The sequence below is a fragment of the Balaenoptera ricei genome, chromosome 14 (assembly GCF_028023285.1).
Source record: "Balaenoptera ricei isolate mBalRic1 chromosome 14, mBalRic1.hap2, whole genome shotgun sequence".
Classification (NCBI taxonomy): Eukaryota; Metazoa; Chordata; class Mammalia; order Artiodactyla; family Balaenopteridae; genus Balaenoptera; species Balaenoptera ricei.
In genome coordinates this window covers 83,966,440-83,979,793 of record NC_082652.1, presented here as the reverse complement: position 1 = coordinate 83,979,793, position 13,354 = coordinate 83,966,440, and the positions used below count along the sequence as shown (strand labels likewise).

Below are 13,354 nucleotides of genomic sequence, written 5' to 3'. Positions count from 1 at the left end.
CTTCTTTGGAGAAATGTCTATTTAGGTCTTCTGCCTGTTTTTGGATTGGGTCTTTTGTTTTTTTGATATTGAGCTGTATGAGTTGCCTGTGTGTTTTGGAGATTAATCCTTTGTCAGCTGCTTCATTTGCAAATATTTTCTCCCATTCTGAGTGTTTTCTTTTTGTCTTGTTTATGGTTTCTTTTGCTGTGCAAAAGCTTTTAAATTTCTTTAGGTCCCATTTGTTTATTTTTGTTTTTATTTCCATTTCTCTAGGAGCTGGGTCAAAAAGGATCTTACTGTGATTTATGTCATAGAGTGTTCTTCCTATGTTTTCCTCTAAGAGTTTGATGGTGTCTGCCTTACATTTAGGTGTTTAATCCATTTTGAGTTTATTTTTGTGTATAGTGTTAGGGAGTGTTCTAATTTCATTCTTTTACATGTAACTGTCCAGTTTTCCCAGCACCACTTATTGAAGAGGCTGTCTTTTCTCCACTGTATATGCTTGCCTCCTTTATCAAAGATAAGGTGACCATATTTGCATGCGTTTATCTGTGGGCTTTCTATCCTGTTCCATTGATCTATATCTCTGTTTTTGTGCCAGTTCTATACTGTCTTGATTACTCTAGCTTCATAGTATAGTCTGAAGCCAGGGAGGCTGATTCCTCCAGCTCTGTTTTTCTTCCTCAAGATTGCTTTGGCTATTCGGGGTCTTTTGTGTTTCCATACAAATTGTGAAATTTTTTGTTCTAGTTCTGTGAAAAATGCCAGTGGTAGTTTGATAGGGATTGCATTGATTCTGTAGATTGCTTTGGGTAGTAGAGTCATTTTCACAATGTTGATTCTTCCAATCCAAGAACATGGTATATCTCTCCATCTATTTGTATCATCTTTAATTTCTTTCATCCATGTCTTATAATTTTCTGCATACAGGTCTTTTGTCTCCTTAGGTAGGTAGGTTCATTCCTAGATCTTTTATTCTTTTTGTTGCAGTGGTAAATGGGAGTGTTTTCTTAATTTCACTTTCAGATTTTTCATCATTAGTGTATAGGAATGCAAGTGATTTCTGTGCATTAATTTTGTATCCTGCTACTTTACCAAATTCATTGATTAGCTCTAGTATTTTACTGGAGCTCTAGTAGTATCTTTAGGATTGTCTATTTATTGTATCATGTCATCTGCAAACAGTGACAGCTTTACTTCTTCTTTTCCACTTTGGATTCCTTTTATTTCTTTTTCTTCTCTGATTGCTGTGGCTAAAACTTCCAAAACTATGCTGAGTAATAGTGGTGAGAGTGGGCAGCCTTGTCTTGTTCCTGATCTTAGTGGAAATGGTTTCAGTTTTTCACTATTGAGGACGTTGTTGGCTGTGGGTTTGTCATGTATGGCCTTTATTATGTTGAGGAAAGTTCCCTCTATGCCTACTTTCTGGAGGGTTTTTGTCACACATCGGTGCTGAATTTTGTCAAAAGCTTTTTCTGCATCTATTCAGATGTTCATATCGTTTTTCTCCTTCAGTTTGTTAATATGGTGAATCATGTTGATTGATTTGAGTATATTGAAGAATCCTTGCATTCCTGGGGTAAACCCCACTTGATCATAGTGTATGATCCTTTTAATGTGCTGTTGGATTCTGTTTGCTAGTATTTTGTTGACGATTTTTGCATCTATGTTCATCAGTGATATTGGCCTGTAGTTTTCTTTCTTTGTGACATCTTTGGTTTTGTTATCAGAGTGATGGTGGCCTCATAGAATGAGTTTGGGAGTGTTCCTCCCTCTGCTATGTTTTGGAAGAGTTTGAGAAGGATAGGCATTAGCTCTTCTCTAAATGTTTGATAGAATTTGCCTGTGAAGCCATCTGGTCCTGGGCTTTTGTTTGTTGGAAGATTTTTAATCACAGTTTCAATTTCATTACTTGTGATTGGTCTGTTCATATTTTCTATTTCTTCCTGGTTCAGTCTTGGAAGGTTGTGCATTTCTAAGAATTTGTCCATTTCTTCCAGGTTGTCCATTTTATTGGCATATAGTTGCTTGTAGTAATCTCTCATGATCCTTTGTACTTTTGCAGTGTCAGTTGTTTCTTCTCCCTTTTCATTTCTAATTCTATTGATTTGAGTCTTCTCCCTTTTTTTCTTGATGAGTCTGGCTAATGGTTTATCAATTTTTTTTATCTTCTCAAAGTACCAGCTTTTAGTTTTATTGATCTTTGCTATTGTTTCCTTCATTTCTTTTTCATTTGTTTCTGATCTGATCTTTATGATTTCTTTCCTTCTGCTAACTTTGGGGTTTTTTGTTCTTCTTTCTCTAATTGCTTTAGGTGTAAGGTTAGGTTGTTTATTTGAGATGTTTCTTGTTTCTTAAGGTAGAATTGTACTGCTATAAACTTCCCTCTTAGAACTGCTTTTGCTGCATTCCATAGGTTTTGTGTCATTGTGTTTTCATTGTTATTTGTTTCTAGGTATTTTTTGATTTCCTCTTTGATTTCTTCAGTGATCTCTTGCTTATTAAGTAGTGTGTTGTTTAGCCTCCATGTGTTTGTATTTCTCACAGATTTTTTCCTGTAATTGATGTCTTGTCTCATAGTGTTGTGGTTGGAAAAGATACTTGATACGATTTCAATTTTCTTAAATTTAACAAGACTTGATTTGTGACCCAAGATATGATCTATCCTGGAGAATCTTCCATGAGCACTTGAGAAGAATGTGTATTCTGTTGTTTTTGGATGGAATGTCCTATAATTATCCATTAAGTCCATGTTGTTTAATGTATCATTTAAAGCTTGTGTTTCCTTATTTATTTTCATTTTGGATGATCTGTCCATTGCTGAAAGTGGGGTGTTAAAGTCCCCTACTATGATTGTGTTACTGACGATTTCCCCTTTTATGGATGTTAGTATTTGCCTTATGTATTGAGGTGCTCCTATGTTGGGTGCATAAATATTTACAGTTGTTGTATCTTCTTCTTGGATTGATCCCTTGATCATTATGTAGTGTCCTTCTTTGTCTCTTGTAATAGTCTTTAATTTAAAGTCTATTTTGTCTGATATGAGAATTGCTACTCCAGCTTTCTTTTGATTTCCATTTGCATGGAATATCTTTTTCCATCTCCTCACTTTCAGTCTGTATGTGTGCCTAGGTCTGAAGTGGGTCTCTTGTAGACAGTATATATACAGCTCTTGTTTTTGTATCCATTCAGCCAGTCTGTGTCCTTTGTTTGGAGCATTTAATCCATTTACATTTAAAGTAATTATGGATGTATGTTCCTATTACCATTTTCTTAATTGTTTTGGGTTTGTTATTGTAGATCTTTTCCTTCTCTTGTGTTTCCTGACTAGAGAAGTTCCTTTAATCATTGTTGTAAAGCTGGTTTGGTGGTGCTGAATTCTCTTAGCTTTTGCTTGTCTGTAAAGCTTTTGATTTCTCCATCGAATCTGAATGAGATCCTTGCTGGGTAGAGTAATCTTGGTTGTACGTTCTTCCCTTTCATCACTTTAAGTATATCATGCCACTCCCTTCTGGCTTGTAGAGTTTCTGCTGAGAAATCAGCTGTTAACCTTATGGGAGTTCCCTTATATGTTATTTGTCATTTTTCCCTTGCTGCTTTCAATAATTTTTCTTTGTCTTTAATTTTTTCCAATTTGATTACTATGTGTCTTGGTGTGTTTCTCTTTGGGTTTATCCTGTGTGGGACTCTCTGCGCTTCCTGGACTTGGGTGGCGATTTCCTTTCCCATGTTAGGGAAGTTTTTGACTATAATCTCTTCAAATATTTTCTCTGGTCCTTTCTCTCTCTCTTCTCCTTCTGGGACCCCTATAATGCGAATGTTGTTGCATTTAATGTTGTCCCAGAGGTCTCTTAGGCTGTCTTCATTTCTTTTCATTATTTTTTTCTTTATTCTGTTCTGCAGCAGTGAATTCTACCTTTCTGTCTTCCAGGTCACTTATCCATTTTTCTGCCTCAGTTATTCTGCTCTTGATTCCTTCTAGTGTAGTTTTCTTTTCAGTTATTGTATTGTTCATCTCTGTTTGTTTGTTCTTTAATTCTTCTAGGTCTTTGTTAAACATTTCTTGCATTTTCTCGATCTTTGCCTCCATTCTTTTTCCGAGGTCCTGGATCATCTTCACTATCATTATTCTGAATTCTTTTTCTGGAAGTTTGCCTATCTCCACTTCATTTAGTTGTTTTTCTGGGCTTTTATCTTGTTCTTTCATCTGGTACATAGCCCTCTGCCTTTTCATCTTGTCTATCTTTCTCTGAATGTGGTTTTTTTCCACAGGCTGCAGGACTGTAGTTCTTCTTGCTTCTGCTGTCTGCCCTCTGGTGGATGAGGCTATCTAAGAGGCTTGTGCAAGTTTCCTGATTGGGGGGACTGGTGGTGCGTAGAGCTGACTGTTGCTCTCCAGAGGTTGTGTTTTATAGTATCACTACTGGTGGTTACTTATTTTTTTCTACCAAAAATATTTTAGCTAATAATTTCATCTTTATACTGAAATTAATTACTTTTATTTTTTTAAATGTCAACTATGTCAACTTTACTTATTTATTTAAATTAAAAAAATTTTTTTCTGCCACACCACTTGGCTTGTGGGATCTTAGTTCCCAATTAGGGATTGAACCCAGGCCCTCCACAGTGAGAGTATGGAGTCCTAACCACTGGACCACCAGGGAATACCCACAAAATTAATTACTCTTAAAAACAGTTTGTGAGAGCCTACAGAAAGAATATCTTTCAAAGTCTTTTATGGACGTTCATTTAGAGTGCCTTTTAAATAATATTATGTTTAAATAATAGGTTCACAGTTTTCTTTCCATGTGGTATAGTTTGATGTAGCAAATGTTCAAAATATATCATGGAAACAAAATCAAATGTATATTAAAAAACCACAAGAACACATTTCAGGAGGTTTCCCCCTTTTTTTGGAAGCAAAAGATCCAGAAAATACTAAATAATTTCAATTTGAGTTTTAATTTGATAATATCTCTTCCTTAATATTCACCCCATGGCAAGATATATAGAAAAGAAAGGGAATGATAATGCAGTATATTTTCCCCTCAGGGATGTTCCATTGCTTGGGAAAAAGAGATTAACACATAGTAAGCAGGGTAAAGTATACCTACTTCCAATAACTTATATTACTCAGCTTTTCCTCGTGAATATCACCTGGTGTTTCTGTGAAGCATAGACATTCCTAGGCTCATTTCCAGCAAGTCTTGGGTGGGATAAATCAACTGGTTTAACAAAATATTCTTGTCATTGTCAAGAGCAGAAAAACTTGAGAAGTAAGTTTGCCTTGGTATAAATTGCTATAATAAGCTATATGGTAACTGCTTAAGAAAGCTGGGGGCAGGTATGAAGGAAGAATGCAGTATGTAGACCTGAAAGTGAGATGATACAGTTGCTTTAAGGAGCCTAATGTACTGGGAATTAGAGCTTAGAAATGGTCTGTAATAAAAACTCCATCATACAATTATGAGAAACTTCACAAGAAATTTTCCTTATGATTTTCATTTTATCCCCATTCTCTGTATTACCATATTGTTTAGATTCCAGATATAGGGCATATACTCTTTTGCCACTACTGTGGATGATTCATTCTTTGGACATTATTAAATTTTCCTTTCTAACTAAACCTGTAGTCAAATTTTATAAGATTTTATAAATATGAGAAAGAATATAGTCTTTTCTGTTAGAAAAAGAAGAGCAAGTTAAATTCAAGCAAGCAAAAAAAAAAAAAAAAAAGAAAAAAAGAAGAAAGTAAAAAACATTAGAGCAGGAGCAGTGAAATTGAAAATAGAGAAATACAGTGAAATGAAAAGCTGATTCTTCCAAAACACTGGTACAAGTGATCAATCTAACCAGACAACCAAGAGGGAAAGAACAGAATAGACAAAAATTACCATTATCAGAAATGAAAGAGGGCACATAACTATTGAACCCATAGATATTAAACAATATTATAAGGAAATACTATGAACAACTCTACACCTATGAATTCAGACCAATTCCTTGAAATTCCTTGAAAGAAACTACCAATATTCACATAAAAGGACAAATAATCTGAGTAATCAGGTTTGCGAGAAACAGCCCAGCTCAGGAGCCAGAAGCAGGTTTGTATTTAGTTCAAGAATGACAGAGATATCTTTCACCAGTGGAAGAGGCTGTCTTTAAACATCTTTCACCTGTGCATTAAAAAAGTACTTTAAAATTCTTGAAAGATCTGGTGGAGTTGCACCTACTCGGGAATCTCTAGGCTTTGTATATGGGCTTGGCTATTAAGTGCCTCCGTTTTTCTTCTGGGAAGTGGGAATAGTAGAGGCGTACGAAGATTAAGAACCCGATATAAAGGCATCCTTATATGTACGGAAGAATCATTTGTTTCTATCATTCTGTCAAGAGCTCTTAGCAGTGAGAAAACATTACATAGCCACATTCTATTCACTCAGCATTTTAAGAGGAATGAAGAGTCTTTTAAAAAGGAACTGTGAAGCAAACCACAGATTAAAACTATATTTTAAGCTTTTTAGTTCAAGCTCTTTCTAATATGTATGACACACTTCTTTCCTCTCTTAAATGGTGTGTATTCACTATTATTTAAAATGTTACTGATGACTCAGGGTCATAATTTTTTAAAACTTTTATAAGGAAATAATCTCAAACTTTTGGTTGGTTTTATTTGGAATGGTGTATTATAGAAACAGGATATTCTGTACCCTTACTATAAAATATTAAACTACTGTTTCGTTTTGTCAACAAATCTAAGTAGGAAATGTGACCACTTGTGGATATGTAAGCAAATTGCTTATAAAGGTTTAAAAATGAGTAGAGCTAAAACTGAATTCTTTTAAAGCTTAATTCTTTGTAGTTTCTGTTTTAATTTCCCCCTCAACACCAACGTACAAATTAGTGTGATATTTTTAGAGAACTGTCAATTCAAGATTAAAATATTCTCATCTTTTGCCACATAATTATGGCAAACCTCATTGATGTCTTATCAAAATCTTTAGGAATATATATGCAATGAGAAGGCATCACTGAACCCTAGTTATTACTCTTCTTTAATTTTTATTATTAATCATTTGCAAGCAGATAAGACATGCTGAGTACTTCAAAGTCTTCTTTCATTGTGGAATTTGAGATTATTTTCTGGGCTTTTGCCTGAGAGAATTTTATTATCTGGCTTCTTTCCATTCATGATCTAATAATAGCACATTACACCTACTATCCTTACTTCCTCACTTTTAGGAGATATGTGTATATACTTATATATGTATACACACACATATATACCTATATAAATATATGTAATAAATATATACTTTATTTTTATTAGATATTATCTAATTATTTCCTTTAAACAAACAAAAACAAACATTTCTCATATGTCAGCAATCAAGTAATTATAATATGATGCACAGATTTAGAAAGTAACTATGTGGTGTAGCAAGGAGACTCGGCAGCCTAAACTGAGAATTTGTTTTACATTGCTTCAAAGGAAAAAAAAGGTTCACAAGTTTTAATTTTTACCCCCATTTATTTGTACTTCTCTTCATTTTGCAAAAGACATTTTGCCATTCCTTTTTAACCAAGTCATTCACTTATGAAAATTCTCTTCTCGGAATGAGAATGAGTGACATGTGTCTAGATTTCACACGTGTCAATTGAAATCTAGAACTGTTTTAGGTTTTTGGTGTGTTTTTGTTTTTTTTTTTCTGTCTCCATTGAGCTGAATCTTAAATGTAGAATTTACCTTTCTGAAAATTGTTCAGCATTGTATTAGCTGTGTAGAGTGTGGATCTGATAATATCTTATTGCTTAAAAAGAGTGTTATACACTCTTTAAAGAGTATTATATGGGGAAAATAATAAAATTAAGGAATTATTTGTGTGTGTGCAGGTATTCTATTACCAGAAGCAAAGTGTTCAGTATTGATGACAATGGTACAGTCTTCACAACTAACCCTCTTGATCGAGAGATTAGTGCTTGGTATAACCTAAGTGTTACAGCCACAGAAAAATGTAAGTACTCATTTGGGAACCATATATTGGTTCCCCATATTTTTTAAACCATTCAGTAATCTCTAAACATAGAGACAAAAGCTAAAGTGTTGCTGAAATTAGAATTAAATGGTATTTTATATGTCAGTTCATACATGTGTATTTAATTTATCATTTTAAATTCAGAATGTCTGTGCATTCCTACTACAGCTTATTTATATACTTACCACTAAATATCTTCATTTTTATTATGGCAATAAATAATGTTTAATGCAAGAAATAAATCATGGAAAATTCAGAAAAACACAAGAAATAAACAAAAAAAACATTGAAATTCTAAGAACTTTTAATTATATAATTATATGTTCTTACCATATTTTTCATGAATGCATTTTTAAATCAATTTTTAAAAATTGAATATAAATTTTGTAAGTTTTTTCAAACTGGGCATATAAAATGTTGCCCAGCAAAATGTGTTCAAATTAAACTCATTGTGTCAGCAGTGCTGATAGTCACATCTTTAATAATCAGTAGTGACCAGTTTTTTTTTCACAGATAGGCAGATGATTCCATTTTCAGGTTGCAAAACATAGATAAAATCATCCCAGTTTACCACTTAGAGTGTGTCTTCAGAATTCTCAGTCAGAATTAGGTCAACCATATCCATTCAGGCTCAAAAGAATAGATAGAACACAATGGAAAGGATTATCAAAATCTTCCCTATTACTTAGTCAATGGTTTAAATATAATACAGTAAAGGATTCAATTTGTGAGTTTTCAATGTTTTAGATTGCATCCTTTCAAAACTGACTTTGCATAGAATTTTATTAATCATGTTTACTTTCTTGGCTTGTTCTTTGAAAGTCTTTGAACATATATCTCACTCCTCACCTTATTGAACAGTAGGCTGATGAGACGGTGGAGTAGAAAGCATCTCTTGCATATTTTTTGTCATACATTGAATAGCTCTTTGGAAACTGCAGAAGGACTGGGTCTGGGTTTTGAATTTTCTGTTTAACTAAACGATAAATGATGGGGAGCAAATGTTGCAGGGGAGTAAATGCCTGCTGCACAGAAGAAACGCCAAGGCCTTTGGTGTCAGAAAACACAAAGATGTTTGTCTAAAAGCAAGAAACTTTTATTCATTGGATATTTCTGAGAACAAATTATTTATATCATTACTTACAAGACTGCTGAGAAAAGAATTCAAATCAGTTCAAAGGAAGACTGGACATCTTTGAAAAATGTGTTTCTACGTAAAGTAGCCTTCAACTATTAAAAGAGCATGTTTTAATGAATTTATGTAAACAATTAGCCACTGGAATCTTATTTTATATATAAGGGGAATTTTTTGTAAGACTATATCATAAACTTCTGTTAAATTAGAAGTACTACAATTTAAGTTATTAAAAAGCAGAGTCTTTAAAATGTGTTATTTGTATTGTTAGACACAAATATTGTATTAAAACAAAATTATAAATAAAAGAAGATTAAAAATATGGCTAAGGAAAAAATGCCTGTGAAAGGCAAAATGAATATAAACTGAATATATTTATATTACATGGAATTTATTACTGAGAAGTTAATCACTGTTCTAGAAATAAGTGATTAGAAATGTTATCGAGTATAGCAATTACACAATTCATGCTGATATGCTTCTGGTGCTGTAAAATCAGTTTCCTCAAAATAAAAAAATTCTTTTAGATAAAGAGAGATTTGATATTCCCATTGTTATTTTTATCATTAAGTTGAAAAGTTACAGGATGGGGAATAAAATTCCAAAATAAAATATAATCAGATAAATATTCTCAAAAACCCACAAAGTTAATTATCATTTAACTCATCTTTGAAGATATATTTTTGAAAATGTTTGTTTCATTTTAAGGGAAACTGCTTAGAAAAAACTTATGTAACACTGAGTAACCAATTTTCATGTATTTTTTCCTCTGTCTCTTGATTCATTTTTAATCCACATTATTAAACTCATTTTAGAACAGTTTTGGAGAAAATAATTGTAAGTGCCAATTTCTCATTACCATAATATTGATATCAAAACTAATTGACCATTTAAGTCACTTAAGACATAGTAATATAAACAAACCACCTAAACAGTGGAAAGCAAGGCTTCACATAAAATTGTTACAAAAAGTACTTGCTGCATGTGTTAACTACCTGGAAGCTTGTGACATAACAATTATGCTGATTACAGGAAAGAGATGTTCCATTTTCACATATGTTTTCCCAGCAAATGAAGTTCACTGTGCTTAGTCTTTTTCCTGGAAAGCAGCCCACATTAAGCACCAAGCTATTTATCAGCATGCCAACAAAGTGAATAAAATGACTAACTACTTTAAAATGAAGCTGTGAAGATATGTGTATGCTTTTTATAGTCATGCCAAAGGTTTAATTTGAACTTAATTTTAAATAGATTTTTCAGAAAAACAGATAAAATTTTTAAATGAATTTTTTACTAATTTTCCTTAAATTTATTTGTAACTGATATACTTTTTCCATTTTACTTACTTAAGCAGAATGTTGTTCTATAGTGATATATATTTAAACCATAAAAAATGTTAGACTTAAGTTTTGAATAATTTCATCTTGAAATATCTAGAAATATCTTTTCATATTTAATGTTTCTTAATCAATTTTATCCTGAATGTAACACACTAGAGAAGAGTCTCAAAATGATAATTCTTAACGGTTTATGTATTTTCTAAAGGCCATGGGTTTATTTTGTATGCCATAAAACTTGCAAATTTTAATTTTAATTAATTGAAAGCTGCAATTTCTATCATAATTGCCACTGTTATTTATTAGTTAAAAACAATTACAACCAAAAATTTTATCCCAACCTGGAAAACCTCTTCACGAGGTGAAATAGAGAGAAACAGTTTTATAATTAAAAATCATTAAACCAGAATTTGATGTGCATCACAGTAAATTGATAAGAAATTGTCAAATCAGAAAGAAATCTCAGCCTTTTACATAGCCGAGCAGATATAACCCACTGCAGACGTGTTCTCAAGATAAACCATTACTGGCCTTAAAGTAGGAGAACTTCACATCACCCTGTGCCACACAGTTTATCCTAAAATCACTAGGTAGTTGGAGTGACCATCTGTGTTTGTTTGCTAACTGAAACCTAAACTTTTATACGTTTATGACAAGAGGTAGTTTTACATCTTAGGGTCAAGGCCTTTGCTGAAGTTAGACTCCTACCCTCCCACAGAAACTGGGATAAAAAAGTGCTATCTTCGTTGGTGGTTTTATTTCAAGGAACTGGCTCCCAGGACTGGAGAAAGACAGGCCTGGGTTGTAAAGTTGGCAAGAGGTTTATCTCAATTTTAAAAGGTTTACATACATTTAAAAGAGATAGAAAAATAGTTTACAGGCTTTTCTAAAGTAAATGCTCTAAGAAGAGGAAGGAAGGAAAGACTTTTCCCTAGTTTTCAACAGGGAGAGTTAAGCCTCTTTTTTTAAAAAATTTGTATTTGCCCTTACAAATTACAATTGCAAATATAATGCTTTGTGATTTTAGAAAAAAGAGCATGTAAGATTATAAATAAAAACACTGAGACAAACAAAAGAAACTCCCTCTCCCCACTCTTCAATGTATGTACCTTCCCACGGCTTTTTAAAATAAACAAGAAAGATTTAAAATAATGATATACAAATATACAATACCTTATGCTGCAAATTGTTTTTTAGCACTTCACAAAACATCATGTATATCACTTCTGGTTAGTAGATAAATAAAATAATAGTATTTAATGTTTATTGCTTATTTATATGTTAAGTGATCTTCTAAATGTTTCATATGTATTAATTCATTTAATCTTTATAACAGCTCTGTAAGCTAGTTACTAGTATCATTTCCATTTTACAGAAAACCAACTGAGACAAACAGTGGTAAGCATTTTTGTCAAATTGAGAACCAAGATTAAAATACATTTTTAAAACTCATGATATTACTACATGTGTTACATTGATGCATTCATTTTTAATAAGCATGCACAATTTCATAGTTTGGTGGTAATTTATTTCCCCAATCCCTTTTGGGTTATTTCCAGTTGTTTGGTTGGGATGCAAACAATTCTGGAATAAATAAATTGGATCACATACTCTTATATATTGGTGCCTTGGACTGTAGCATGGGTTTCCCAAACTAATAACTGGGTCAAAGATAGGTGTAGTTTAGCCTTTACCATCCATTGCCAGATTAGGTTCTAGAAGAGGCTAACATCCCACTATTTTTCACCCTTCCACCATCACTGGCTCTGTGTTTCATATTTAACACATGGACTAAATCATCATTCTCCTCATTTCTGGTGAGCGAGCGCCTTTGTGAAAGTTATGATAGAGCAACACGTCTCAACTGCAGGCATTTTTGCCTTCTAGTACATTTGACCATGTCTGAAGACAATTTAGATCATCACAACTAGAGTGGAGGGTGCTACTGGCATTCAGTTAGTAGAGGCCAGGGATAATACAAATATGTTCAATAGTTCCTGGATTTAAAAACAAAAGTGTTCATGTACTTGACTATCTCCTTTACTTTTACTACTTTTCCTTATCAGCTCCTACAATCCATGGCAGATACAAGGCACTGGATTAATATTGGTTGAGCTGAGTGTGTTGAGAACATTTTTTCTAGGCTGTATTGTTGATAAATAGATGAATTATATAGCTATCCTGTCCTCAGCTTTTATTCAAGTAAAATAAAAATGTACCACGTAGCCTCTAATGCAATTTTCATGACCATTTTTCCCCTAAAGACAGCATTAGCATTCTTTATTTTCATTCTGTTTATTCAATTTGCAGACAGTATAGAACAGATTTCTGCAGTCCCTGTGTATGTGCAGGTTCTCAATATCAATGATCATGCTCCTGAGTTCTCCGAATACTATGAGACTTACGTTTGTGAAAATTCAGTCTCTGGTCAGGTAAGAATCCATAATAAATTGCCGACGTCGAAACATTGCCTTGTATTATATAGAATAACTTTTGCTATGTATTCCTCCCACTTTAAAATGATAAAAACAAGCGTTATTTAGCTATATTAATTCCATGCTTTAATGCTGTAAATTCTGTATAATTTAAATTTCTTTATTTTATTTTATTTTAAACATTTTATTTTTATTTTTATATATTTATTTATTTATGGCTGTGTTGGGTCTTCGCTTCTGTGTGAGGGCTTTCTCTAGTTGTGGCAAGCGGGGGCTACTCTTCATCGCGGTGCGCGGGCCTCTCACTATTGCGGCCTCTCTTGTTGCGGACGGAGCACAGGCTCCAGACGCGCAGGCTCAGTAATTGTGGCTCACGGGCCCAGCTGCTCCGCGGCATGTGGGATCGTCCCAGACCAGGGCTCGAGCCCGTGT

The 13,354-nt window shown here is 33.3% G+C and overlaps 1 protein-coding gene across 1 annotated transcript in view; it reads left to right on the top strand.

Moving 5' to 3' along the window:
- The window catches only part of CDH19 (cadherin 19), an 87,175-nt gene that overhangs the window by 49,964 nt on the left and 23,857 nt on the right, over window positions 1-13,354 (top strand). The window contains exons 9-10 of the mRNA XM_059894226.1: window positions 7,873-7,994; window positions 12,798-12,919. Coding sequence (XP_059750209.1) covers window positions 7,873-7,994; window positions 12,798-12,919 — 244 coding nt within the window. The remainder of the gene's footprint in view (window positions 1-7,872; window positions 7,995-12,797; window positions 12,920-13,354) is intronic.